This window comes from Zeus faber, assembly GCF_960531495.2.
Source record: "Zeus faber genome assembly, chromosome: 10".
In the NCBI taxonomy this organism is placed as follows: Eukaryota; Metazoa; Chordata; class Actinopteri; order Zeiformes; family Zeidae; genus Zeus; species Zeus faber.
Genome location: NC_137199.1, coordinates 3812572 through 3837225, shown reverse-complemented (window position 1 = coordinate 3837225; position 24654 = coordinate 3812572). Strand labels below are relative to the sequence as shown.

Sequence of the window (24654 nt, the reverse complement as noted above, 5' to 3'; positions counted from 1 at the left end):
GACTCTTGCCATCAAAGCTCTTGACTGTGGAGATCAGGAACCCATAGACCAAGAGGGGTCAGAGAATCCATGGGAGGATGCCATGTTGGTATATCCAGGCCTTAAACTTGCCAGGTAGGCCTGACTTGTTTACTGCATGTTGCAAGACTTCTAACTCTTGGTTGTTCACTTAGTCTCTCAGGCTGCAGTCAAACACCTTCTCCAGGCTCTTCACTGGTTTCTCGGTGAAGGATGGTATCTGGGTGCTGCAAAGTGCAAAGCGCTCCGGTTTCTTTCTTACTCTTTAGTATTTTTTCCTTTTTTTATCACAATGTTCGCCAGAAAAACATCAACAATTAACTCATACGGCCGCGATGCACTCATGGATATAAAAATTTCCCTAAACGAACAACTTTGGGACTTTTTATCCGTGGGAGCAGAGTGGCCGGCGGAAATCCTACGCGGGAACACCCGCAACAACAACAAAAATGGAGTCGCTGTTCCACGAGCCGGCCCACGGAGGAAGCACCGAGGTAAACGAGGCGGCATTCGGGTCAGAATGAGGACGCAACCTTACCGTCCACCTCTGCCAAGCATCCTTCTTGCGAACGTCCAGTCCCTGGAGAACAAGATGGATGAACTTCGAGCGAGGATTCAATTCCAGCGTGACACGAGGAACTGTTGCGTCCTCTGCCTGACGGAAACATGGCTGACCCCACTGGTGCCGGATGAAGCCATACGTCCAGCCGAGGCCTTCTCCATGTTCCGCGGCGACAGAACGGGAGAGTCGGGGAAATCCAAAGGTGGAGGCGTCTGCCTAATGGTAAACAACCGCTGGTGTAACGCCAACAACACCAAATTCCTCTCCCACTCCTGCTCGCCGAACCTGGAACAGCTGACCATACTATGCCGTCCATTTTATCTCCCCCGGGAATTCAGCACGGTCATCATTACAGCCGTTTATATCCCACCGCAAGCGGACACCGACGCAGCTCTGTCGGTTCTGCACGATGTGTTGTGCGGATTTCAGAACAGACATCCCGACGCGGCTGTGGTGGTGACTGGGGACTTTAACAGGGCCAACCTGAAAAAAGTTCTGCCGAATTTCCACCAACACATCACGTGTGCCACCAGGGGAGACAGAACTCTGGACCATTGTTACACACCTTACAAGAACGGATACAAGCCTGTGTCGCTTCCTGCTTTCGGGAAATCAGATCACGCCGCGATCTCGCTGCTTCCTGTTTACAGGCCTCTGATCGCGCGGGATCTGGTGATGACGAGGGATGTGAAGCGGTGGACGGACCAATCAGAGGCTGCGCTTCAGGACGCTCTGACTGACGTAGACTGGGACGTGTTCCGAGCGAGCTCAAGTGACGTCAGCGAGTTTACGGAGGTTGTAGTGAGTTTCGTGGCTACGCTCGCGGATGAAATCGTTCCCACGGTGAAAGTTCGGATTTTTCCAAACCAGAAACCATGGGTTGATAAATCCATCCGCTGCGCTCTGAATGCTCACACGGCCGCTTACAACGACGGACTTGTATCTGGCAACATGGACAACTACAAAGCGGCGTCGTACAATCTGCGGAGGGCAGTGAGGGACGCCAAACGGACGTACAGAGACACCGTGGAGCTGCAGATGGAGCGGGGGGACACCAGACGCTTGTGGGAGGGGCTGCGAACAATAACAAACTACAAGAGCAGCTCCTCCCCAGCCACGAGTGCGGACGCCTCCCTGGCCAACCAACTGAACTCCTGTTATGCGCGGTTCGAGTCTGGCAGCAACACCGCTAGCTCGCCGGCTAATTGGAGTTACACCGCTGGGGATGAGCGCGCACTCTCAGTGTCCGTGCACGAGGTCAGGAGGGCTTTGATGCGGGTGAACACCAAGAAAGCTGCGGGCCCAGATGGCATATCTGGACGAGTACTGAAGACCTGTGCTAACCAGCTAGCTCCGGTGTTCACTACAATATTCAACATCTCCCTGGCTGAATCAGTGGTCCCGTCCTGTTTCAAGAGGTCCACCGTCGTTCCTGTCCCGAAGATCGCCTCTCCAACCTGCCTGAACGACTACCGTCCGGTGGCCCTCACCTCGGTGGTCATGAAGTGTTTCGAGAGGCTGATTAAGGATTACATCTGCGCCTCCCTCCCCCGCACCTTGGACCCGTTGCAGTTCGCGTACCGGCAGAACAGATCCACGGATGACGCGGTCTCTCAGGTACTGCACACCACGCTCACGCACCTGGATGGCCAGAAGGGGGCCTATGTGAGAATGCTGTTCATTGATTATAGTTCAGCTTTCAACACCATAGTCCCCACCAGACTGGCTGTCAAGTTGTTGGAGCTAGGATTGAATGGTCCGCTGTGCACCTGGATCCTGGACTTCCTCACAGGCCGCCCCCAGGTGGTCAAGGTGGGGAAGTACATGTCAAGCTCCCTCACCCTGAATACAGGATCCCCCCAGGGCTGCGTCCTCAGCCCCCTTCTGTACTCCCTGTACACACATGACTGTGTGGCCAGGTCCAGCTCCAACACCATCATCAAGTTTGCTGACGACACCGTGGTCGTGGGCCTGATCACCGACTGCGATGAGAAGGCCTACCGCGAGGAGGTGGCTGACCTGTCACTCTGGTGCCAGGACAACAGCCTCCACCTGAACGTCAGCAAAACCAAGGAGCTGATTGTGGACTTTAGGCGTGGATCACAATCGAGGACGCACGCGCCGTTGTGGATTAATGGGACTTCTGTCGATAGGGTGAGCAGCTTCAGATATCTGGGAGTCCACATCACAGAGGACTTAACATGGACTGTTCACACAGACACTCTGGTGAGAAAGGCGAGGCAGCGTCTCTACCACCTCAGGCAGCTGAGGAAATTCCGGGTCTCGGTGAGGATCCTCAAGTCCTTCTACTCTGGAGCAGTGGAGAGCATCCTGACAGGCAACATCACTGCCTGGTTTGGGAACTGTACTGCCCAGGACAGGCGGGCCCTGCAGAGGGTGGTGCGTTCAGCTGAACGTACCACTGGAACTACCCTCCCCCCCTTGCAGGAGTTATACACCAGGAGGTGTAGTAGCAGAGCCCGTAGGATCATGAAGGATCCTCATCACCCCAACAACGGACTGTTTCAGCTGCTGCGGTCAGGCAAGCGCCTCCGCAGTCACGCAGCGAGAACAGAGAGACTGAGACGGAGTTTCTTCCCTCAAGCCATCAGAACTGTCAACGCTGACCTCACCAGGGGTCCTAACTGAGCCATGCACTAGGCTCCACTACCTACTGTACTGTATGTAGCATACTGTACCGCATACTGTGTCACTGTTCAGGGTTGTTCGTGATGCCGTATTGCTGCGCCGTACTGTTGTATACTGTGCTGTATTATCCCAAACACTACCTCACACTATTCACATTCACATGCCACTTTAATTCACATGCCACTTTAAATGCACATATCTGTATATACATAGCCATATTCCTTCAACCTATTCCATTTTATTTCAATTTATTTTTTATTGTATTTTATTCTATATATTTTTTATCTTATTCTATAAGTATTCCACTTACTGTATTACGTTTTAGGAGTCAGTTAGTCGGTCTATTAGAAAGGAATTTTCTACTTTTTATTTTATTTTATTTTTTGTACTTTTTCCTAGGACTTCTTGTGTGCTATCACCGGGTGCGTTGCATTACATTTCACTGCATATATGTATGGAAGTATGTATATGTATGTGACAAATAAAAATCTTGAATCTTGAATCTTGAATCTTGATGGCCTTTCCTTTCTTCAGCACTAAGGATCTGGACTTCACTTGCTTGAATCCCATGCGAGCCCAAGTGATCAGCTCCTCAAGGCCCTTCAGGATCCACCTGCTCCCTGGGACAGATGTGGTTGTCACAGTCAGTTCATCCATAAAGGCCCTATTGGGTGACTGTCAGACACCGGACTTGGTGAGGGGCCCCTACACTCAACCTCTGCAGACTTCACAAGCATGTTCATGGAAAGCGCGAAAAGGATCACTGAAATGGTACATCCAGTAATGATTCCTTTCTCGAGCTTGTGCCACTCTGCCAATCATCCTTCTTGCCAACATCCAGTCCCTGGAGAACAAGATGGATGAACTTCGAGCGAGGATTAAATTCCAGCAAGACATGAGGAACTGTTGCGTCCTCTGTCTGACGGAAACATGGTTGAACCCACTGGTGCCGGATGAAGCCATACGTCCAGCCGAGTCCTTCTCCATGTTCCGCGGCGACAGAACTGGAGAGTTGGGGAAGTCCAAAGGTGGAGGCGTCTGCCTAATGGTGAACAACCGCTGGTGTAACGCCAACAACACCAAATTCCTCTCCCACTCCTGCTCGCCGAACCTGGAACAGCTGACCATCCTATGCCGTCCATTTTATCTCCCCCGGGAATTTAGCACGGTCATCATTACAGCCGTTTATATCCCACCGCAAGCAGACACCGACGCAGCTCTGTCGGTTCTGTACGATGTGTTGTGCGGATTTCAGAACAGACATCCTGACGCGGCTGTGGTGGTGACTGGGGACTTTAACAGGGCCAACCTGAAAAAAGTTCTGCCTAATTTCCACCAACACATCACGTGTGCCACCAGGAGAGATAGAACTTTGGACCATTGTTACACACCGTACAAGAACCGATACAAGACCGTCTCGCTCCCTGCTTTTGGAAAATCTGACCACGCCACGATCTCGCTGGTTCCCGTTTACGGGCCTCTGATCGCGTGAGAACTGGTGGTGACGAGGGATGTGAAGCGGTGGACGGACCAATCAGAGGCTGCGCTTCAGGACGCTCTGACTGACGTAGACTGGGACATGTTCCAATCAAGTTCAAGTGACGTCAGCGAGTTTACGGAGGTTGTAGTAAGTTTTGTAACTACGCTAGCGGATAATATCGTTCCCACAGTGAAAGTTCGGATATTCCCAAACCAGAAACCATGGGTTGATAAATCCATCCGCTGCGCTCTGAATGCTCACACGGCCGCTTACAACGACGGTCTTGTATCTGGAAATATGGACAATTACAAAGCGGCGTCGTACAATCTGTGGAGGGCAGTGAAGGACGCTAAACGGACGTACAGAGAGACCGTGGAGCTACAGATGGAGCGGGGGGACACCAGACGCTTGTGGCACACTCTGGTGAGAAAGGCGAGGCAGCGTCTTGACCACATCAGGCAGCTGAGGAAATTCCGGGTCTCGGTGAGGATCCTCAAGTCCTTCTACTCTGGAGCAGTGGAGAGCATCCTGACAGGCAACATTACTGCCTGGTTTGGGAGCTGTACTGCCCAGGACAGGCGGGCCCTGCAGAGGGTGGTACGTTCAGCTGAACGTACCACTGGAACTACCCTTCCCCTCTTGCAGGATTTATACACCAGGAGGTGTGGCAGCAGAGCCCGTAGGATCATGAAGGATCCTCATCACCCCAACAACGGACTGTTCCAGCTGCTGCGGTCAGGCAAGCGCCTCCGCAATCACACAGCGAGAACAGAGAGACTGAGACAGAGTTTTTTCCCACAAGCCATAAGAACTGTCAATGCTGACCTCACCAGGGGTCCTCACTGAGCCATACACATAGGCTCCACTACCTGCTGTACTATATGTAGCATACTGTACCGCATACTGTATCACTGTTCAGGGTTGTTCGTGATGCCGTATTGCTGCGCCGTACTGTTGTATACTGTGCTGTATTATCCCAAACACTACCTCACTTTATTCACATGCCACTTTAATGCACATATCTGTATCTATACATAATTGCCTATTCCATATACATAAGCATATTCCCTCTATCTATTCCATTTTATTTCATTTTATTTTTATTGTATTTTATTTTATTCTATATATTTTTATTTTATTTTATAAGTATTCGACTTACTGTATTATGTTTTAGGAGTCAGTTAGTTGGTCTATTAGAATTTTTTTTTTCCTAGGACATATTGTGTGTTATCAGCGGGCGCGTTGCATTAGATTTCACTGCATATATGTATGAAAGTATGTATATGTAAGTGACGAATAAAAACTCTTGAATCTTGAATCTTGAATCTTGAACTTTGAGGTTGTAGAACCAGCAGACACTCTCAGATTGAAGCTATTGTAGTCGTCCAAAATAAGATCCCTGAACCTTCCTGTGATATGTTCAGTGCCTCTTCGACCCGCTTGTGGGGTATGGACCCATAGGTGTTTGGAGGTCAAGCCACAGCACAACCAGGTCCCCTTTGTTATCCCGGGTTTCCCATATCAGCTGGGTGACCATGCCTGTGTGCTCCAGACTCCCTGGTACCTTCGGGATCCCTCTTTTCTGGACCGAGGTATCTATGTAGGAGATCCTAGGAGGTAGTCTGTCAGGCACCTGGCAACAATGCTGAAGAATATCTTTCCCTCAACACTGAGCAGCGAGATGGTTCTGAACTGATCAATGTTCTTTCTTTCTCCTTTGTAATCCACACCCCTTCCGCATACTTTCTCTGATGAGCTACCTTGCGCCTCCTCCAGATCACCTTCAGAATCCTCCAGAGCCTATGAAGTAACCTTGGGCAGTTTTGTATACTTTGTAGGGTACCCTGCTCAGTCCTGGGGCTGTGCTTGCTCTTGCCTTCTTGACCACCTCCTGGACCTCCTTCCCATCGTGATCCAGATCTTGCTCCCTGGATTCATCACTGAAGGTGTCTCTAAGGTGGTGGTTAATCTCAGCTTTGGAGCTGGTGAGCTGGCGGCTGTGCTTCTGCCCTAGCAGATATTTTGTTAACCCAAATGGGTTCGCTGGAAAGGCTTCCTGGCCCTCTTCTTCTTGAGCTTATTGCAGAGGATGCTGCGCAGCTCTATGAGAGGTCCCCTCTACTCCGCCCTCTCCGCTGCCGCCACAAGAACTGCCGCCTCAAGAACTTCAGCTCCTGGATGACCTGGTGGATCTTACTTGCTCCATCGTTCATAGTGTAAGGGAATTTCGCTGCTCTCTTCTTCTCCAGCCAAAACTGGTCAGCTTCACCCTTCGCTGTAGCTTCCAAGATGGAATCATCATCTTTGTCGAACTGGAGCCACTCATTCTCCTCATTAGCTTGGGGCAACTTGACCCGCTGATTTTCTGCTGCTCTGTGTGGGTTTGAGGCTTGCGTCACATGGAGGTTCCGGGCACTGGCCTGGGTGTTTCGGGTCTTTCAGCAATTAGACACCCTCATCTAGGCGATCCAGCCGGGGTTGATAAAGCCCCGGCTTGTGTCCAGGGAGCACTACCCCACCCAATAATAATAATGCAATGGAATAAAAATTGCATGGTTTGTGTGTGTGTGTGTGTGTGTGTGTGTGTGTGTGTGTGTGTGTGTGTTTGTGTGTGTGTGTGTGTGTGTGTGTGTGTGTGTGTGTGTGTGTGTGTGTGTGTGTGTGTGTGTGTGTGTGTGTTTGTGTGTGTGCCTTTGAAAAAAAAAAATCTCCCTTTTGAAAAGTTCATGTTTATGTGTGGGCTGAAACAACCCTGGGCCATCTATAAAGAAAGATGTGTAGAAGAGTGAGCTAGGGGAGGGGGCGGGCATGTGGCCATATACATAAGAGATACAGATTGAGTGACTGCATCACCAAAACAAGCAGAGACAGATGCCTGACAGAAGAAATCTGGACCCTGGGGCGAAAACACACCAGCCAAGGAAGAATCGCAAACCAACACACACACACACACGCACACGCACGCGCGCACACATCACACTGATATCTATGGTGGAGATGCTGTGTTCATCAACGATAGTTCTACATTTGTCTATCTATCTATCTATCTATCTATCTATCTATCTATCTATCTATCTATCTATCTATCTATCTATCTATCTATCTGTCTGTCTGTCTGTCTGTCTATCTGTCTATTTATCTCTATCATATTGGTCCACCCCATCCCTCCCCAACACTCACCTGCGTTGAACCTAATGTAACCCATAACATCAGGAAAACATAAATACATAAACCGTTTGACCCACTGAACCTCTGCCAATAAGCCATGGGGCAAAGGAAGAGAGAAGGAGAGAGGAAGGTTTACGAGACGGCAGCTCAAAAGACAGGCGGATAGAAGGGGGGAGTAAGAGTGGTGAGAGACAGGGGGGAAGCGAGTGAGCGATAACATTACGTACGTATAGACATTCCAAGGAAACACGCCCGACAAGCCGACACAGATACGAGGGCTTGGTTTGTCTCCTGTGAAAGCCAAGGCAGGCTCCTGTGAAGGTTTTTTTGGGGATTATTATTAGAAGGAGTGGTGATAGTAATATGAGTCAGAGTAGAGTTGTGTCGGGAAAATTGTTGGTCAGTTTGCTATGACACAGACTAATCTCAAATGCATTGGGGGAGTGTGTCAAGGTATTTTGTCGCTGTCTCTCTCTGTCTTTCTGAGTAAGTAAGGTGATGCATTAATTGGGGATTTTTTTCTTTCCATGCAAAGGTTTTCAAATGTGTGTTTGTGTATTTGATGTAGTGATGAAGTAGTGATGGGGAGCAATATACTTCTAAATTAGGCTCGTCCCTCTCGGGTTGCGTCACACACACACACACACACACACACACACACACACACACACACACACACACACACACACACACACACACACACACACACACAGAACCGTGAATATCTTTGCGTAAAAAGTAAAAATCAATTCTGCTCAACATACATGACTGATTGACGGTTTGTTGTCCTACATAGTTTTTGGGGCGTGGATCGTCACGAAAGCTGCGTTCTCTGGAAACTCGGAAATCGGTCATTCAGACTGGGAACTTCCTCCTTCAAGATTCAAGATTCCAGAGGTTTTTTGTCCCATACATATACATACGGTCATACATATATGCAGTGAAATGTCATTACAGCGGGTGATTACGCACAATAAGCTTTAAAACACTAAAAATACTAAAATGTGCGTAATCGACACAGCCTCCCAAGCAAAATATACTCCTATCGGCTCTGCACAGGAAAACATGGACGCCTAAAGTAAATATGCGTGTTTTTGTCAGGCTTGTACTTGCTAGCGTCTACAATCAGCAAAAATGGTGTAAATCAAAACGTACTGAGGCTGCAGAGAATGGGAAGGCGGATTTTTCCTATTTTTCCGATTTCATATTTTATGGGAATGCAGCATAATGTCGCCATCTGATGACGTAAATATTCGGCGTTTACAATGGCGGATATTCTCTAAATGGGAAAATGCGAGTCTTCTAGCTCCAAAAACTGTAAAAAAAATTACCAGGGAAATATCTGAGGCCCACTTTTGAAATGTCCAACCGAACTGCTTATTTTTATGACCCGGACGTGGGCAACTTCCATTACGGTGAGTTATTTTTTCATTTGAAGTCGTACGGAGCAGGCCTTGAGATTCTAACGCCGTGCTAATAACATGAGTACAAGCTAATTGAAGATGTGTTTCTTCAGTTGTTCCCTTCAATGGGTTTCATGAATTATTCTTTATTTCATTCCATTTGAACAAATAACAAATAACCTTACTCTTAGCCACAAATATAGTTCTCTGGCTGGCTGGTTTTCTCGTGTGCAGGATGTTTATTTTTTTTAATTTTTTTTAGAAGATGCTAAATACAAACAAACAAGGTATATTTACATGTCTTATTCAGAAAAAATATTCTGCCTCAGCTTGAGCAAGAACAAAACCAAATACAATATGAAGAAATAAACAATAATAAAGATAAGGTCAAAATATAATATCAAAATGGGGCTCAATTTAACATAAACATTTCTAGTAAAGAAAACCAATTAACGGCTTCCTTGCCTTTCACAAATTACAGCGACCTACTTAAGAGTTTTCGCTCATTCATCCAATGGTTCAAACTTGGTTTCGTCTTAAGTGATCAACATGTATGCATAACAACTTCCAATAACAATACAGTATTGAGAACAAAGTCCAAGTTACTGTTTTCAACAAAAATGACAAACTTGACTGTCTTCACTGTCAAAGGTGACAAATCAATCTCCTTGGACTGTAGCCAGCTACGCATATTACTCCAGAAAGACTGCACTGATGCACAATGAAGAAAACATGTTCCAAACCCTACAAACTACACAGTTATTCACATCAAAATGAAATCTTAATCTGAATAATTTGTTTGTTGGATAAGTCTAATTTTTAATTTGAAGTTTACCTATTTTACCTTAGGATGAAGTGGAAATGGAATATATCTTATGCTTATTTTCTTAACCTCTTCAGCTTCAACCTCACTGAGAACATATTTTCTTCTTACTTGGTTACAGTAACATTCCTTTAATATAATGTTTCTAATAACTGTTGGTACATTTATTGTCAAATAAGTAAATTCCTTCAACGCAAAATTGCTTCAGCCCAGGAGAGACCTTTTGAGTACCAAATTTCTACATTAACCATTGAACTCAGTGGGATTTGTATGACTTATAACATTCTATTATAGTCCTTAACAGTACATTGAAGTTGGAATTCATCACAGAACGCCACATGCTGAAACAAATTTCCATTATCATCCATAAAATGGGCAACAGCCCAGACCCCTTTGGATCTCCATACCTCTGTGTACACAGATTTTCTACTCAGCAATATGAACATGTTGTTACACACTGGCATGTTATGTGGGTGAAGTTATGCATATATAAACTTCCAGTAGGGAAGGACCTGCTGATAGAAAGCAGAGGGTTTAATTGATAAAGAGCTACAGTCAAAATCACAGCAAAGTAAGAAGTCTATTCCACCTATTTTTTGAAAATTTCCATTCAGGACAGTAAACCAAAAACTATTCTCTATTCTTAATAAAGTATTTTAACCATTTCAACTGAAAGACTCCATTCATGAACTAGTATGCAGGATATAACTCAGCAGGATGTTTTATCCCAGTGTGATTATGAGGGGAAAAACAAAAACTAAAGAGTATTGTTTTTTTTTAATTGTTTACCTTCAACAGGTGCTGGCCACCCCATGAAGCCCCACCGTTTGTCTCTGACTCATAGTCTGGTGCTACACTATGGGCTCTACAAAAAAATGATGGTGAGAGTACAACACACGCACGCTTAATAAAACGTTTATTTTCCCATGTCGAGCCGGCCCCACAAATACTTCCCTTCTACTCTCCCCCAGTGAGCTCAGGTAAACAATTTTTTCCCCTGTGTTTTCTCAGGTATTTAAGCCGTACAAGGCGTCGCAGCATGACATGTGCAGGTTCCACTCGGAGGACTACATCGACTTCCTGCAGAAGGTCAGCCCCAACAACATGCAGGGCTTCACAAAGAGCCTCAACACCTTCAACGTGGGCGACGACTGGTAGGTGCCGCAATAATTCCTTCACTGTCGATGTCAACCTTTTAAGGATGTTGTTTAAATTAATGTATGTTGGTGGGACGGTTTATGGTTTAGAGGAGAGATATGTGTGCTCTGTCCATAGCACATCGTTGCTGGACGCTTTATTATTGGGAAGCTTACCACTCGTGACACATTTAAGCAAACTAAAGGCTGGATTCTGCTTCTCCGTCTGCGCGTAAGTAAACGTTCACGGGTGTCGTTCGGAGACATTCGCATGGCTGTTCACTTTTAGGCCACTACAGTGTTACTCTACAAATCCAAGGAGTTATCTAAAAAATAAATACATTCATTTTTAATTGCTAAGTTCCCACTTGGATGGTGCTATTTTCATTGACATGCCATAGCGGAGCTATGTAGGCAGCTACACTTTACAGAAAGTCTCAAACATTTGCTCAAGAAATAAGAAATGGAACTTTTATGTCTTCAGTCAAGTTTCACTCCGGCTTCACTGACTGAAATGGTTTGACAGAATTTGTAGTTAGTGTATTTTTCGTTTTAAAGCGATTAAAAACCAGAAGTCTATAAACGTGGAATAGCAGCAGTGAGTACATAATAGTGGAATAGCAGTATAGTGGTGAAAAATTTTGACAATGTGATAATATTTATAGCAATACTAATGACAAATAGAGCTGCAGGCAGCAGTACACGGGGTCCTGCTTAGTTGTGATAGATACGAATGTCAGTTGTCTGAGTTCCGGTAAAACACAATCATTTCGTATCAACACCATTTACAAATTTTCGAGTTCCCTATGACAAGCAGCATCTGTTTGTGCTGTTGCTCATCTTTACATCAGTAATACTAAAACAAGTTACAATTTTCCGAATTTCCATTGAACGCAGCATCGGGTGATGTAATGACATGGTTATGCGAGTTTTCCAAGTCTTGGTGACACACAGAATTCCTACTACAAGCCAATACACTTGTTGCATGTTATTACTTTATCCTAAAAATTTGAACCTGGCTGTCTATTACCGGTAGTCCACAGAGTCCTGCCTCACGGTGTCTCTGTGGAAGGAAATCACTCCGTGTGGAAGTTCCCAGACAACCCGGTTCCATTCAAATGGGCTGACACTGCATGTTCCTCAGAGACATTTCATCAACCCTTTTAACTTTTGGGACTAAAACAAAACGGACACAATCGGACCCGTTGCTCTGGAGCTGCAAGCGAACTCCATGTGTGAGGATACAAACACGGAATGCAGTATGATTTTGACTGTTTTCGACTCTTACAGTTTGTGTGGACTTAAATCTAGACCAATCAACGTGCACTTACTGTACGTCACTGCATGTTGCTTTTGTGGTGTTCAGTTTAAATATCCCTGAAGAACGGTGTTTTAAGAATTACGATCGTTCCTAGATTATGCAGTGAGGACACAAAAAAAGTTGGTTCCTCCAATGGTTCTTAGAACTTCCTGTGGTGCGAAAATTACTTCTTTGCACGATTATGTTTCCGGTGTTTTGTAAAGCGCAGCACAAGTTACAGTTTTCTGAGTTTCCTTTAAACGCAGCCGGCTACAGCTGCCTGTCTAGATGTCGTACTCGCAAGTGGCTAGAGGTGAATGAGTTCTGAAAGAAGAAGCTTAGACTTATATAACTTTAGATGATGATGTCACAAAGTGGCCCACTCCTGAAACTAATGAAATTACGACTGTTTTTCACTCATTTCTGCTTCAAATGTATATTGATGAAACTCGGAAGGACAAGGCGTCTGAAATGTCCCCGTTCTAACGAGACCTCAATGCTTTGAATACAATTTTGCAGGACCCCTAATAATACAATGATAACACTAATCATAATGTAAGTACCACGCATAATAATAACTTACTTACACTGATCTGTCTATCTCATGATCATAGTTTTTCCCTTTTACTTTAATTCCCCCCCAAAAAATAAAAAACTTTAACTCTACTAGAGCTACTTGCTTCGAGAGAATATTTAGCTGGCTGTGACCGTAACATACAGTTGGTTTGATACTGTGATAAATGTACTTATTGTAAGTCAATTTGGACATAAGACGTCATGTAATGTGTATATTCAAGAACACCACCATTATTGGAAACAAATGGTAAGGGAATACGAGTACTGGGACTGGAATATTTTTGTAGAGTCCCTTATTAGGGATGGGCTAATGCTGGTATTTGATATCGGCCATGGCATTGGGCAATTTCCCCATTCCTTTCTGCCAGATTAAAGAAAAGTGACTTGTTTTTTGCTGGGGTTTTTTCACCGCGAAGCATATTAGCGACCAAGATCTAAAGCGCCATGGGGGGGTAATCGATCCGGTCCTGATTTTCTCCCATAAGGACCTTTCCAGCCACCACACTGTTCTGTTCCAGTCACTCGGAAGACTGTGTGTGTGTGTGTGTGTGTGTGTGTGTGTGTGTGTGTGTGTGTGTGTGTGTGTGTGTGTGTGTGTGTGTGTGTGTGTGTGTGTGTGTGTGTGTGTGTGTGTGTGTGTGTGTGTGTGTGTGTGTTAGTCCTGTATTTCCAGGTCTTTTTGAGTTCTGTTCAAGATATACGGGTGCCTCTTTACAGGGAGCTACACAGCTCAACCACAAGGTAACAAACACACACACACTCTTAGTATAGATACATGTTTTGCCCGAGTGACAATTAATAGCTTGTGACAGTTGGGTTTGTTATTATTCCAGTGGTTGCCAAGTCATCTCCAGCATCCTGCTTAATGGAAGTTTCCAAAACAGTTATAGCGTTTTAATGACGGACACATGTGTGCACCAGTGGATCTTTATGACATTGAACCTCTAACCCTAACCCCACTGACCCTGTGGTGGACACATTCAACCATACTATCGTTAAATGTTCTGTTCTGTTCTGTTCTGTTCTTTTCATTCTTTCTTTCTTTTTATTTTTAATCTTAATTCTTTCTCCAGATCTGTGACATTGCCATAAACTGGGCTGGTGGTCTGCATCATGCCAAGAAATTTGAGGTAAGTCAGCCTGTGCCAATTCCCGTCTTCAAGGCTCTGTTTTATTGTGCAACTTGCTGTTTTCCTTATTTCAGCGCTGAGATTTCCCCGGTTTTCTTTTCCAGGCATCTGGGTTTTGCTACGTTAATGACATTGTCATCAGCATATTGGAGCTACTAAAGTAAGGACCTGCTTTTCTGATCAAGACTAATCCTCTCTTATAGAGTAGGAAGTTGCTGTCAGTGTGTGTTTGCCCTTGCTTGCCTGCATTTGTGTACAGTATGTGCAGATCACTTATGTAAGGAGTACATCTGTAAATGCAGTAGGTAGGGCTGTGATGGTATGAATTCTTTCTCACTGTGGTGAAAAAGCAACGTATCCCCACGGGAGGTGGCAGATTATTATTTTTTTTATTTTGTATTGTTTTTTTTGTTTTGTTTTTTTTTGTCAGTCAGTGTGCATTACAATTACAGGATAAAAACTTACAAAAATGCTCAGGGGTAACATTTCAATGACGAATTATAAATATGGGGAAGTATATATATATTTTTATGTGTGAATCGTCCACGCGTGTTTTTAGTTGTTTTTTTCGGAGGGTGGGGCACAGAGGAACGGGGTTGCTCGTGCCAGACAGCCTGCCCGTGACAGACTGATGGCAGCATTAAGGTAGGGCCCTATAGTTTCTGTGATAACAGAATGATGGACAGAATCCTGGAATTGAGAATTTAATAAAAGCTATAACACAGATTCCATAGGGCCCTTCATTAAGATAGTGCTAAAAGCTGACTGGAGATGTGAAAATATGGCTACGTAATATGTCAAGTTAAAAAATTATCTATCTCTAGCAGAGTCAAAGAATCTGACATTGGTTGCACAAAGAAACCGATCACAGAGCCATGCAATCTCAATGCCTTATCATCATTAGCACAGGGATTGTCTGTCTTAACTTGTGTCATATTGACCGCGTCGCCAACACTCCCGGAAGGTAGAGCGCAGTTCCTTCAACTTGACGTGCTTAGAGTCACCGTGTTCCTGACTGTTAATGTGTGGGCATGTGTCGCAGGTACCACCCCAGGGTTCTGTACATCGACATAGACATCCACCACGGCGATGGCGTACAGGAGGCCTTTTACCTGACCGACCGCGTCATGACCGTGTCCTTCCACAAGTACGGGAACTACTTTTTCCCTGGTACAGGTAAGCTGCCACTCGTTATGGTATTTATTTGGGAAACCTTGACTGAGTCACATTGCAACACATCCACCATATGATGCTGGTTTGTTCTTGATGTACTAAAAGAAAAGCGGGAGTTGGTTGCGCAATTAAGTCATGGATTTATAACTGTTAGGTTTATATATTTTCCATATATTGCCATTTTCTTTTCTCATATTGTATTTCTTTATTATTATTTTGCCTTCTTTTTATGTAAGCTGTTGAGACAACTGAAATTTCTACTGTGTAGGATTTCCTTTTTTAAATAAAGCTATCTTGAAAAATCTACAGGAAACATCTTTTTCCAAACAGTACAAGTGTAACATCATAGAGAACGTTTTTCACAAAAAATATCAATACTTCGAATAATTCCGACCAGTTAAGTGTTTGATGCTATGGTTGTATTTGCTGTAGGTGACATGTACGAGGTGGGGGCAGAGAGTGGTCGCTACTACTGCCTCAATGTTCCACTCAGAGACGGCATCGATGACCAGAGTGAGTATCTCATTTCCTCCTACACCCTCAGTGTCTTCTCCTCTAGTCCTGGCACAAAAAACAATATTGCCCATTATTATTACTTTTTCATTTAAGTGCAAAAATCCAAAAGGTTTGCGCAAAGGACAGATCCAAAATATGTTGATCCAAATGATTTGGGTCATATCACCCAGCATAAAGCCCTTAAAGAAGGGGGTAGATAATATTCTCAGAAACAAAAATGTAATCCCAAAGTTACCGAAAAGGACGGGGACACGTGCGTCTCCGCTGGCTCGATAGTGGGAACACACAGGTTTTGAGGGAACGAGACGGAAGGGGACAATCCCTTTACTCAGTTATGTTTAAAATAATTTGTTTCAAACATGAATGAAACAAACAAAAATAAATAGATCTAAAGTAAAAACACAGGCACATAAGCCTGCATGCTGTCTGGAGGAGAGACAAAAAAGAAAAAACTCTGCTCCAATTCTCTGACTTAGGTTTAGGTTTTTCATTTTCCAAACAAGTAAGAAACTAAGGAAATAAAATAAACCGATAACATAAATAAATAGATTATATTATACATTGCTATATTATAATCACAAGATTTGCATATAGAGCAGCAGGCATGTGGGGGTGGTGGCGGAGGGAGCCAGAGCACCTGGCCCTCTGCCCCTTGATGCCCCGTGGACCCTATGATGTCCTTTTTATCAGGCGTTTTTTTGTTTGTTTTTTTTCCAAGCGTGAATGGGCATGGAGGTAGCGGCTTGTCTGGGCAAGATATACATATTCATGAGGAGCGTGTCTTCGGCACACCCACTATGTGTGCACAACGGAGCGCATATCACGGGTGCCTCGACGCACACCATCGCGGGCGTGATCTGCGCTCCGCTGTGCTGCTCTGTTTGCCCAGAGTGGCAGAATGCCTAGAACTGGAGCTGGGGGTCCATGTGTCTTTTTTTCTTTTGTCTTTTTTTTTAAACCCCTGCCCCTCAAATTCTCTGCACGGCACTGTAGAGCGGGGAAGTGAAATCCGATCAACAGACAGCTTTGAGCGGAGAGGGTGAGAGCCGCCACCCCCTCTCTCCCTCTTCCCCTCTCTACCTCCCTCTCTCCCTCTTCCCCTCTCCACTCCAGTTTCAGTACATGGTAAACTGCACTTACACCGTATCAATGCTCTGATTTTCCCTGGCGGGAAAAAAACCAAAACGTCCGTCATAAATGTCAATCGCAATTGATGGAGTCGATCGCCTATAGACAAATTTATCGTAAATCTGCCCAAGCCTGATGAGAATGAAACAAAAGAATTGGCCGGTCTCTACATGCAAGTTTATTGAAACTTTCAAATTTTGTTTTTGTATTTGTGTATGGTTCCAGGCTACAGACAGTTGTTCCAGCCCGTCATTAAGCAGGTGGTAGATTTCTACCAGCCCACGTGCATCGTTCTGCAGGTTGGTCACCCTTCCCACACTATAGCATCCAATCAGATCTTAACAGTGACAAGATGTCACCCAGTCTGGTGTAGTCCAGTTTATTAAATTCATCAAACCTGCAAGTAGATTTACCAGGCATGGTGTAAACTTTGGCTCTTCTTTCCAGTGTGGAGCTGATTCTCTCGGTTGTGACAGACTGGGCTGCTTTAACCTCAGTATACGAGGACACGGGTAAGACTCGGCTCACTCCACAACGGCTAGGCAATATGTCAACATATCATAATAATTCATCCAGTATTGAGATATGAGATGAGATATCCTGTTAGTTTTGTTACCATAATACACGGGCGGGGAGCCTATTTCCTGTTTGGGGACAGATTAATAATCGCATATACGATAGCAGGCCATAAACATAAAGTTTGCATATTACACTGACCAAATGTTCACAAGTAAATTTGATTTAAAACTCGACATACCTAACAAACTGATAAGACTGTTTTATAACGAGAAATTGCTGTCTCCTCCTGCCTTTTTTTCACTGTGAAATATTTCCGACGTGTGCCTGTCTCTCTCTCCCACAGGGAGTGCGTGGAGTTTGTCAAGAGTTTCAAGATCCCCCTACTGGTGCTGGGAGGCGGAGGCTACACTGTCAGAAACGTGGCACGCTGCTGGTACGTACACCCCCAAAGCAAGATGTTTCGTGAGAAATTATTAGCTTTGTCTCACAGCTTACACTTGAAATGTAAAGATTTTTTTATAAAAAAAAAAAAAAAAAAATTAGTATTGGAGGATTTCAGCTCCTATAATTAAAAACTGCTGTTTCCGTATGAAGGCTTATTGGTTAACCACTTAATGAGGCTAGCTGTTTCACAGCTCAGTTGTCACTATGCAAGACTGTAACGTTAGGTTTAGAAGTTGGCATAAATCCTGACTCTGTTCTGTTCCCATCGCGTTCAAGGACCTACGAGACATCTCTGTTGGTCGATGAGTCCATCAGTGATGAACTGCCTTATAGCGGTGAGTTCCGCTTCTCACACACATTCTGGACAGGGCCATTTTGGCAGACTATAATGCCATTTATAGGAGCTTCAGTTTAGTTAGTTACAACTCATATTCAGTTAGCATTACATGACATTTTGTGCTGAGTTTACCTTAATCAATTCAAATGTGACTAATAAATAGGGCTGCCCCCAAATAGTTGACCAAACTTTAGTCAACAAGAAGAGTCTTAGTCGACCAAGTTTTTCATTAGTCAGTTGGTCGCAGGAAAAATAAATAAATAAATAAATAAATAAATTTGGGCGCTGGGCAAATATTTACCTTAAAACCTATATTGGCTGAACCTGTGTATTTTGAAACAAATTTTAATAAAAATAAATGTCTCCTTGCTGGTTGTTTTAATACATTCAGAAGAATAGTTACAGCTTTTGATGAGCAGCTTTTGCTGGTAATTAACAGGCGCCTGGCTTCATGTGTGTGCACAGCAAAGCGCTTGTGAATTACATTTTTATTTCAAAGGCTGGTTATAAGTTATTGTGCTGGTGTTACAGGTCAATTAACAAAATGTTCAGTCCCCATGTTGGATGTTCCGACACATTCAGAATACAGATTTTCCTAACAACTAATTTCCCTGACATTTAAACGGAAGTTTGAGCTTAGACTAGTCGACTCGTCTAAAAGTCAGTAAAAATATATGCTTACATTATGAGAGCCATTTTAACCGTTAATCACATTCTTCCATAACCAAATCGTATTTTAAATGCCGCTACCGAGGCAAGGTTTACCGGGAAAACTATCTTCCGTACGCCACATTTCAGTGCAAATGGCCGATATGTCAATTAAATATGTACATTAATAAAATAATAATAGGGCCTCATAAGTTTAACTGATGTAATGTTCAACGGGTGTAATTAATTGGTGGCTCGCTTCGTGGGCGCAGCGCTTCTAAATTAAATTTCTATTTTAAAGGCTGGTTATTAGGTTTTTTATTTGTCGTTAATGTAGCACAGTGTTGGCAATGATAGTTATAACATTCTTTCTCAGCTCTGGAATTCAAACCATTTTCTGATGACCCAAAAACATATATTTAAATTATAAAATTTATACCATAAACGTGTGATCATTAGTTAACTAATACTTGAACTGAAGACTAATAGTCGACTAGGAAAATCTTCGTCGGGGCAGCCCTACTCTTAAATGCTTAATATACCATGTGATGCACGCTAACTCCTTTAATTGCATTCGACACAACTGCATAATTTATTTGAATATACATTAATTGAATGTTTATTATCTTTTTCTGCTTCTGTCGTTTCTTCTCAACACTGTCCTTCACCCAGAGTACTTTGAGTATTTTGCTCCAGACTTCACGCTGCACCCAGACGTCAGCACCAGGATAGAGAACCAGAATTCCCGACAGGTAAAACCTTACTCTAGGCCCAGTACAACATAATGAAATTAACGAAAATAAGGCTTTCTATATTTAATGACAAAAATCCAATTTATTATCCAGGAAAAACTATAAAGCATTATTGCAGCGCGATGAGGGCGTATAATTAATATTTATGGTTTAGATGAGTGCCACCAATTTCATAAAAAAAATTTGAAAATGAAAAGTCAGTTTATGGCCGCACGGGCAGCGATAGAGGTCCTTACTTTTTCAGGGTATTGCTTTCTCCGTTTAGAAATTCTCACAGAATATCAGATAAATAACATAAGATTAGATAAATCTTTATTAGTCCCACAACGGGGAAATTTACATTGTTTCAGCAGCAAAAAGGGGAAAGCAGAAAATAGAGAACATATTAAGGTAACCCAATTACTTCTTAATCAAACAATGAATGTTTATTTATAATTAAAGAGTTTAATAATATGGTGACGAGGTTGAGGTAGAAAAGGGAAATGAAAGCAAGTCAAAGACAAACACACACCTGGGAAAGGGAGGGGGGACTGGTGAGGTTGGAAAAGTATTGTCTACAGATTGAATTAGAGGGATTGCATTTGGATACGCACAAAGGCGCAGCTAACTCACTCTTAACTGAATAATAAAAATAAATAAATCGCCTTGCCCACACCAACATCACATAACCATGAGCCTTCCCTTGAGTCACAAGCTTTATAGTTTAGATGAGTGCCACCAATTTTATTGAGTCACAAGCTTGCTGGTTTTCGTACTGGGTCCGTTGGTTCGGCTCCCAAGGGTGTAGTCTGGTCTTTTGATACCGAATAGTGAGGATCCGTGAGACCGTGGAATGTGGTGATGGTTGTTCACCTGGGGTCCTCCGGGGCTTGGCGAGCTTCAGAGAATCCTGTGCACTTCTTCAAAAATAATTTGATTACCGGCGTCACATGGTGCTCTTTACCTGTTGAGGTACAAGACAGGAGGTCTAGTAGTATAAAAGTGTCTGAGGATCTCTATGACTCTGCAGAATCATGGCGCATAAATCCGGTTTCAGAAAAAAAGGAAGAAAAAGCAGGCGGTGTGGCAGCGCGGCAGGTAAAGTTTCCAGGTTTAGGGGGTGGTCAGGAGAGAGCAGAGTCTCTGGGGAGGAAGAGAACTGGGGAGAATAATGCGTCTCAAGTGTATTTATATCCCTCGAGGGGGCGGAACCAGACGTGACCTCCTTCGACGGCCATTGGTCAAGGAGTTGTCGTGAGGTTTTCCATCGGTCCATCATGGAGGGCAGGCGTTCCCTTTTTATGTAGGTGATTTCAAGCTCTCGGTTCTACTCTTGTTCTATTCTTGCAATTCGTCTCATTCAGTCATTTAATACCCGTGTTACATTTGCGCTTGTCAAATATATTGTGAAATAAAAGAAGATAAAATCACACACGTAAATAAAGCTTGAAATAAAAGAAAATAACGGGTTATACACAATATACAGTAATTGCAGGTTTTAGCAATACCGTCGGTGGTCGCTAGGGGGGATCCAAGTTCGGCCAACGGAACGCAGTTTATCTATATTTCATCATTACACTTCTAGTTTTGTCTTTCTCGTCCCTTCAAAGTCGAGAATAGTATCATTCTTCACAAAATCACCTCAGAGGAAACATTAGGGTGGGTACATATTAATTTAGACATTTAGTTCAGTCCAATCTTGCTCTTTGGGAAACAGTTTCAGAAAATGTTTCACAGTTAATGAGCCAGCCCTTTGCAGAGTCCTGCTGTTCCACAACATCAGGGGTCCAGGAAACAAAGCAAAGAGTTGAATATGTCAGCTCATATCGTCCTTTCGGCGCCATTTGGTAATTGACAGCGTTCAGATGGAAGGAAGCGTATCCTCTTTAAAGTTGACGGTCTCTCGTTACAATTATGAACAGAAATTTTCATTTAATCTTTTTGAGATTGAAAAAAAATATGTTTCATGAAATTAGTTTCTGTTCATAGTGCTTTCATAGATTTCCCACACAGTGTCCCCTTTCAAATCTCTACGGCAGGCTGTGCCGTAGAGATTTGGATAAAACGCAATCGCCATGAGTTCATGACACGATATTCTATGTTTTCCTCATGAACCCAGACAATGCAGAAGTAGTGACCATTCTTTGATTCTTCCGGCTACTTAACTGGAGGCTGTTTAAAAAAAAAAAAAAAGAAGACGACTAAACAAAAATGGCACCCAATCTTCCAAAGCTCTGAAATCAAGATTAGTAAACCAGGCCAGGATGGAACTTCCTTGCAACCACATTAATTACGAATGTGAAATAGGTCTACAGTTCGTATTGTCCTGAAATAGTGTCGTTCGTCCCAGTATCTGGAGCAGATCCGTCAGACGGTGTTCGAGAACCTGAAGATGCTAAACCATGCTCCCAGCGTGCAGATCCACGACGTTCCCTCCGACCTTCTGGGCTACGACCGCACTGACGAGCCTGACCCAGATGAGAGGGGGGGCGAAGACAACTACACCAGGTAAACACCCCCACACACACACTCCCGCACAGGCCTCAAGATATAATTCCGATGAACAATTTTAATTGTCTGTTTTATAGATTTAATTTTAGGACCTTCAATCAAAACTGGATGTTTTTGTGTAAACACTTTACTTGTAAATAATGAATCCTGCACTTCTGGAACGGGGAGGCCGCATTTGCCACGTTACATCAGGTTCTATGCGCGTGCGCCAACCCCACTGCACGCAAATGTGCCCCAACCCCAGCGTGAGCGCCCCTGATAAAATCATATATCGCCGATCAATTTTGCAAGATCGCCGAAGCCTAATAAATCCCGCTCGTCTCAGAGGCGTCTCGGGGAAGATCTCTGTTCCTCCCAAACACATTTTCATATCGTCGACAGGACGCCGTTAGTCTCGAACCCTGCCGACATGTGTGGGATAAATAACCCAAACTAAAACTATGTCCAAAATTGCAGCCACACGCGCTTTCTTTAATCCTCTCTCACTGTTCCTCGCCCTCCCGCAGGCCAGAGGCAGCCAACGAGTTCTACGACGGGGACCATGACAACGACAAAGAGAGCGACGTGGAGATTTGACCTGAGAGAAGGCGCCGGAAGACGAGAAAAGGAATGGACAGACACCATCCACACCAGCCGTCAAAACCATCTGTTTCTGCCAACCTTCCCACAGTGCATTGCAAACTGCCAGCGGCCTCAGAACGTTGAGGACGCAGGCGGGCGAGAAGCAGGGCGAGCTCGTACATGTTAGGTGCACCATCTATGGTCCAAGTTAGTCTTGGCACTTTTAATGTTTTGATTCAACGCTCTGAAATGATTGCTCCGGAACTCAAGGATGTCACTGCTGGTACTGTGACTGATGTGTTTCACTCTCCCGGCCGAGACTTGAGTCGCCGGCCGTCCATTCAGTTTATATTCAGCACGGAACTCAAACGATGAACACCGAATAACAAGGAAAAGTTTTGTCTCCTCCCAAACAGACCGCCCTTGAACATTCCATGTTTTGTTTTTGTTGTGAAATACCAAATGTATTCCCGTCGAACGTACTTTTGGCAATGCATACAGGGATTTAACGGTTTGCTCTCGGACCTCTGTTCCATCACAGGAAGCTCTTTGACTTGAACCCCCCCATTTAAACCACAAACTGGTATTTTGTAATCCTTCCTCACCCCCGTATGTAAAAATGTGTTTTCTCGTTGTGATAACGTAGAGGTCAACAGTACTGATGGTGAGGTGGCACTTTTTTGTATTTTAGTTCCTGAACCAGCAGTTTGGGTCCACAGAACATGGCATTGCCACCACGGTGCTTGTTTGACTTTTCCAGGCATCGTGGAAGGACTTTAAGGCAAATGGAAGCGTTCTTAATAGTACTCGGGCCTCGTAGCTCAACCTGTTAGATATAACATTTTGTTTTTAATAAAATGTACATTTTGAAACAATTTGATTTAAAGTGTAATTTGATATCAAATGAAATGGAAGGCTTTCGCAACCAGCTTCGGGCTTGACCACCAGAGGTTGACTTTACCGTAAATGTAATGTAATGACTGTAAATGTCTTAACAGGAAACTGAATGTGTCTAAGTGAAATTTATATTGGAAAATAGTCTAAGATACTAAATCCATTCGGTTCTTAAGACTTGCTCCGTCACGATACACCATCTTCCAGCGTGGTAAACTACTGAAGTCAAGCCCGCTGCCAGTTTGGAGCAGACAGTCACACAAGCCCAGATTAATTCCGTTTCAGGTGGGCAGTAGATACGTTGTCCCCGAGTCCTCAAGGCACTCTTAACAAACCACATGCAGATAAACAATGCAAATTAAGGAAACATCTTCACCAACATGACAACACGTTCAGCATTTAGAAAACACGCTGCAAATCCAGACGTGTCGAACGAACTGCATAGCAAAACACTTTGCAATTAGGAAAAACACAACAGCATTAACAGAAATCACAAACGCAAAACCACATTACGGAAGTGAGCCACCGCAGATCTTCATCTACAATACAATAAAAATATGTGCAATTAATAAATAGAAAAAACAACTTTTATATCACTTTGTTTTCATTTAAGCCATTTAAGTGTAATCCAGAGAAAACAGCTTCTACCGGCTCTGTGATAATGTGGTGTCGTTTCAAATGTTTTGGGTGAACGATCTGAACTGAATCACTTCCTGAAATGATCTGTTCATCAGTCATTCAGTTGAGCTCTCTGTCAGTTGCAAGTGAACGTGATTCGGAATCATGTTCCATCAATCAATTCCATCTCAGATGGAGAGCTCACCATCTCAGTAGAACACTCAGAAAGTTTCACAACATTCTGATGTGGGATTTCAAAATAAAGGGTTAGGGTTAATAAATGAATACAACCAGCATACGGATGTCATGTCAAGCTCACTGTATAAAAA

At 43.9% G+C, this 24654-nt stretch overlaps 1 protein-coding gene across 1 annotated transcript; it reads left to right on the top strand.

The window, feature by feature from the left end:
• The first annotated feature begins 9155 nt into the window (after positions 1-9155).
• Positions 9156-23679, top strand: hdac3 (histone deacetylase 3). The gene is made up of 15 exons (XM_080008002.1): positions 9156-9292; positions 10902-10984; positions 11115-11257; positions 13775-13856; positions 14189-14245; positions 14350-14405; positions 15288-15421; positions 15851-15931; positions 17288-17361; positions 17510-17574; positions 17925-18014; positions 18302-18360; positions 19683-19762; positions 22092-22249; positions 22759-23679. Exons 1-15 carry the CDS (start codon positions 9238-9240, stop codon positions 22826-22828), a joined length of 1287 nt encoding a protein of 428 aa, XP_079864128.1. The 5' UTR covers positions 9156-9237; the 3' UTR covers positions 22829-23679.
• Positions 23680-24654: the final 975 nt, after the last annotated feature.

Excerpts from the sequence above, each read along its gene's own strand:
- hdac3 (XM_080008002.1), top strand. The coding sequence starts at position 9,238 with ATGTCCAACCGAACTGCTTATTTTTATGACCCGGACGTGGGCAACTTC. Across the intron at positions 15,932-17,287 it reads AGACGGCATCGATGACCAGA|GCTACAGACAGTTGTTCCAG; the intron begins GTGAGTATCTCA and ends GTATGGTTCCAG. Across the intron at positions 19,763-22,091 it reads AGAACCAGAATTCCCGACAG|TATCTGGAGCAGATCCGTCA; the intron begins GTAAAACCTTAC and ends CGTTCGTCCCAG.